Source organism: Ammodytes marinus (assembly GCF_949987685.1).
Source record: "Ammodytes marinus genome assembly, chromosome: 4".
Classification (NCBI taxonomy): Eukaryota; Metazoa; Chordata; class Actinopteri; order Uranoscopiformes; family Ammodytidae; genus Ammodytes; species Ammodytes marinus.
Genome location: NC_137233.1, coordinates 1,130,485 through 1,135,484, shown reverse-complemented (window position 1 = coordinate 1,135,484; position 5,000 = coordinate 1,130,485). Strand labels below are relative to the sequence as shown.

The window sequence follows — 5,000 nt, the reverse complement described above, 5'->3', positions numbered from 1 at the left end:
ATAATTCCTTTAACACCCAGCTTTAAATTTCGAGGTGTATAATGAAAAGAAAACTACCACATCTAATTTATTTATTTCTTCCATGAATAAATATCAGACTGCACTATTTTTTCTTTAAAGATAATTTTTTGGCATTTCTGTCTTTATCAGATTGATTTTTCAAAAAGACAGAGATGAAATGTGTCAGAGAGGGGAATGACATGCAGAGAACGACCCTGGCTGGATTCTAACCCGGGTCTGCTGTGAAGAGGACTGAGACTCTATGGAGGAGGAGGGGGGGGGGGGGGGGGGGGATGGGGGAGTCTAACCACTCTGCCACGAGCGCCCCCCCACCCCCCCTCCCCCCTTTCAGACTGCACCAGTAAACTAATTATGAATCATCAGGGCAAATGCATGTGATTCATTGACACCAGCAACACAGAGAGAGAAAGTTTACTATATTTATATATTTCACTTTTTTTAATTTTTTTTTTTGCATAGACATTTGTTCAAGTTAGACTCATGCAAAATGGCCGAAAAGACACACAAACAAACCATGAGAAGAAATACGAAAATAAATGTTAAGCCCCTATCTCACTGGGCTGCGACAAGTTGGAGACTGCATTCGCGAGGGAGTCTCTAAACTGTCTCCAAACGTTCGCGGAGGTCTCAATTTCCTCGCATGAGTCGCAGAGCCGCGCAGTCCTGTCGCATGAATTTTGAACATGTTCAAAAAAAGTGTGCGACAAATCTAGTCTCAGAGTTGTCGCATGTGTCTCAAACGCGTTGCAAACCCTTCTCAATTTAGTTTCCGCGAGTCAAAAAGTGCGAGAAATGTGAGACAACTTTGCCAGGGTTTGGCGAAATATGAAACTAAATAGCGACTGATTTGAGAACTGACAAAAATTAGACTGACATTCCGTTCGTGCGACGCTCGCCAGACGTTTGCGAGACATAAATGCGACCTCCCGGCAAGTGTTGGCCAGGACATTCGCAAACGTGTCGTGAGGAACCAACTCAGTGAGACTGCAAGTAAAAATTGTCGCTAATTTGCATATTTTTCTCGCAATTTTGTGTCTCCAACTTGTCGCACACTGTCGCAGCCCAGTGAGATAGGGGCTTTACAAAATCAAAACGTGAAAATAATCGGTGATGGCGAACGAGGAAACGGATGATTGACACAGTTTACTTCAGGTCGTCAACTAAGAATTTTATAAAAATAAGTGAGCTTGTTTTAAATATCGCTGTTAGTTCTAAAAACAAACTAAAAATGAAAACAAGTTAAATATATATATATATATATGTGTACGGATATTTCTGTTACCGGTTAAAAAGTACACACACAAAATATTCTGTAGGCTGTGTTTAGTATTGCTTCAGAGTTCACAAGGGAGTCAGTGCAATGACCGAGGCCTGTGTATGTGTGTGTGTGTGTGTGTGTGTGTGTGTGTGTGTGTGTGTGTCTGTGTGTGTGTGTGTGTGTGTGTGTGTGTGTGTGTGTGTGTGTGTGTGTGTCTGTGTGAATGTGTGTGTGTATGTGTGTGTGTGTGTGTGTGTATTTACATGTGTTGGTGTGTGTTCGGGCAAACATGCAGCATTAGTCTCCGATACAGCAAACCAAGCTGAGTATCAGATACATTGGAAGAAAATAATTAAAAAAAATAATTCAATAACAACTTTTTATCTGTGTGTGTGTGTGTGTGTGTGTGTGTGTGTGTGTGTGTGTGTGTGTGTGTGTGTGTTAAATGTCAAGTTTGAGCTCAAAAGTGAAAACACTACTCTTTCTATCCCACAAAAACATCTGGTTATTAGTATTTAATGGTACAGTGTTAATTATTATTATATTTTCTCCCCAAAAAAAAAAAAAATTATTCGTTTCAAACACACTCACCAAAAAAACACAGTTTTACAGTATTCACCTGCAGCCATTTTGGAGAAATAAAATGTTTAAATTTTTTTTTTTTGCACTAAAACTGTAAATGTAATACTCCGTTTTAATAAGTTAAAAAATAATTTAAAGAACACATTTTTAAACGTGACGAAACAAACTGGTTCTCCTTTTAAAAAACTCTATACAACAAATCCTAGAAAATAAAAAAATTAAAATTAAAAACATACGGAAAGTATTCATAAACAAGTCGACATCAATCGCATACAAAAGCCGATCTGTTTCTGCGCAGTGTTAGTGAGACAGTGATACAGTATGTTCGCTGAGGGAATTATGTCATATAAGTCAGTAGATATTTGAGTATACAGTAGAGACACAGGAGGGGGGACGCTGTATAGTGTCTATGGCTTAAACAGGCAGAGTGGCCCAAATAACCTTTTAAAGGTGCAGTCAGTGATTTTGGAGAACGCTTGTTGTCAAAATCACTTTTTTTGTAAAAATCCGTGAATATCTCATCGCGATCTGCTACCTGCTAAATCCATTGTTAATACACAGCCTAGAATCTGTAAACAGGCATGTTGCTTTCTACGGCAGGCTTTGTTTACATGCCAGTTTACAGAGCCTAGGCTGTGTATTAACACTGGATTTATTTTCAGCACAAACACAGTACAGACAGGTAGCGGATCATGAGGAGATATTCACTGATTTTGACCAAAAAGTGATTTTGACAACAAGCGTTCTCCAGAATCACTGACTGCACCTTTAACATCTGTATTAGCATAAGGTAGCTTCACACACACACACACACACGCACGCACGCACGCACGCACGCACGCACGCACGCACGCACGCACGCACGCACGCACGCACGCACGCACGCACGCACGCACACACACACACACACACACACACACACACACACACACACACACACACACACACACACACACACACACACACAATATACTCGATCGTTTTTCTTTCGTTTAGATGTGTGTGCACAAAAATATGCTGTATGCTTTATAATCATTATATCAGTGGGATACAATTGTCTTAATGCAAAGTTTGACTATAATATCGTTTATCGCGATATTTTTCTGGCAAATTATATCGCCAACAAATGTTTGTTTTAAACAGGTCTGCTTACAGTCCCCAGAGTTAGGACTAAACAAGGAGAAGCAGCTTTCAGACTTCATGCTCCACATATCTGGAAAAAACTCCCAAAAAACTGCTGCAACTCTCTCTTTGAAACCACACACACACACACCTCCAGACACCCACACACACACACACACACACACTCTCCCCCCTCCTCCCACACACACACCTGAAGCTACCTCAGCGAATGCAAACCCTGATTCCTTTTACATCCCTCCATCTCCCTCCCATCAATACGGCGCAAACTTCTGTCTGTCCGGTTTCTTCATCCCATTCACGGAGGAATTAGACGATATCTTGGCCGTGTACGACGCCAGCATGGCCGCCTGCACCGCCGCGGCCGCCGCTGCTGTATTGGCGTGCGTTGGAACTTGCATCGCGGCCGACGTCGCTTGCATCGAAATCGAACCACCGGGCATCATGTAGGCCGATGTAGGGAAAGATTTCATCCCTAAGAGGCTGGAGAAGGGAAGGGCATAGGGGTGTCCGAGCATGGGCGCATGGGGCAATGAGGCACTCATCACTGGGCAAGAGGAGGAGGAGGAGGAGGGTGGTGGTGGAGCAGGCTGGGTGAAGCTCATGTTGAGGTCAACGGGACAGCCCATGGAAGTAACGGATTGGGCGGTGGATTTTGCGGTCTCTAGGCTGGAGGTGGGAGGCAGGGGAGAGGGGGAAGGGTGGATAGGGGTAGGGGGAGGGGGATAGGAAGGATAGGAGGGGTTTGGGAGGGGAAAGGGGAGGTTTTTGGGAGGTTGGGATGGAGAAGGGCGGGTTAGAGGGTTTAAATAAAAGACATGTTAAAACTGAAATTAAAAATAAAAAGCAATCAGGAATTTTTTTTTTTTTTTTTTTTGGAGAATAACAAACAAAACAAAAAATGACTCGAGGAGGAGAGGAAGATTTTGACAAAACTTTGAAAATAAAATCAGAATAAAGACAGGTGGAGTGTGTGTTTTTTTGGCAACATATTATTGTAGGAGGGAGCTCGCTGTACGGATGGGGGGTGCGCTGTATAAGTCAGGGTGATGGCTAGGGAGGGGAGGGGGGAACAAAACCATGTATAGAAACATTAGGACGGACGCTTTTGTCATGTTGATGCTGCTTCACATTACAGGAAGAAAGAGCTTAAAGGAATACTTCACCCATATGGAGCCGGCGTTCTATCATTATAAAATCACTATTATAATATAATGAATGAGGTTTTTCTTCCCTCAGTCTTCCATCAGTCTTCCTTTGGCCCAGCTGTCCTGTTAATCCTAACCCTACATTTTTCCCATGTGTGATGTCACGCATGGTAAAAATGTAGGGTGAGACGGCGAGACCATAAAAAGACGATTTCTGCCTTTTCTCAGGCTAGGATGAACCGATTTCTAAAATGTTTGTAAATTTATGCTACATAGGATCTCAGAGTTCAATACACCTTCATATTTACACCGAGGCCTAGAGTGTATCCTTACCATGAAGTAATGAGGTGCTGAGCCAGGTTTATGGCTATGGGGTTTGATGGCGTAAACGTAAATGACCTAGTGTGACTTACCTTGTGTGAATATGCATGTGTTACTAAACTTAACTTAAATTAATGTGGGCCACACACAAACACACCCCCCCCAACACACACACCCCCCCCCCCCACACACACACACACACACACACACACCCCCCCCCCACACACACACACACACACACTCCCCCCCACCACACACACACACACACACCCAGCCTTACCATGAGGTTATGAGGTACACACACAGACACTCCCACCACCCCCCACCACACACACACACACACACACACACACCCAGCCTTACCATGATGTGATGAGGTACACACACACACACACACCCCCCCCCCCCACCCCCCACCACACACACACACACACACACACACACACACACACACACACACACACACACACACACACACACACACACACACCCCCCCCCCCCACACACACACACACACACACACACACACA

At 43.7% G+C, this 5,000-nt stretch overlaps 1 protein-coding gene across 1 annotated transcript in view; it reads right to left on the bottom strand.

Annotated features, from left to right (window-relative positions):
- Window positions 1–3,255: 3,255 nt before the first annotated feature.
- Window positions 3,256–5,000, bottom strand: part of pcbp4 (poly(rC) binding protein 4) — a gene marked incomplete at its 3' end in the record, with an annotated part of 23,282 nt that continues 21,537 nt past the window's right edge. The window contains exon 13 of the mRNA XM_080026960.1: window positions 3,256–3,670. Within this exon, the coding sequence (XP_079883086.1) occupies window positions 3,256–3,670 (415 nt within the window). The remainder of the gene's footprint in view (window positions 3,671–5,000) is intronic.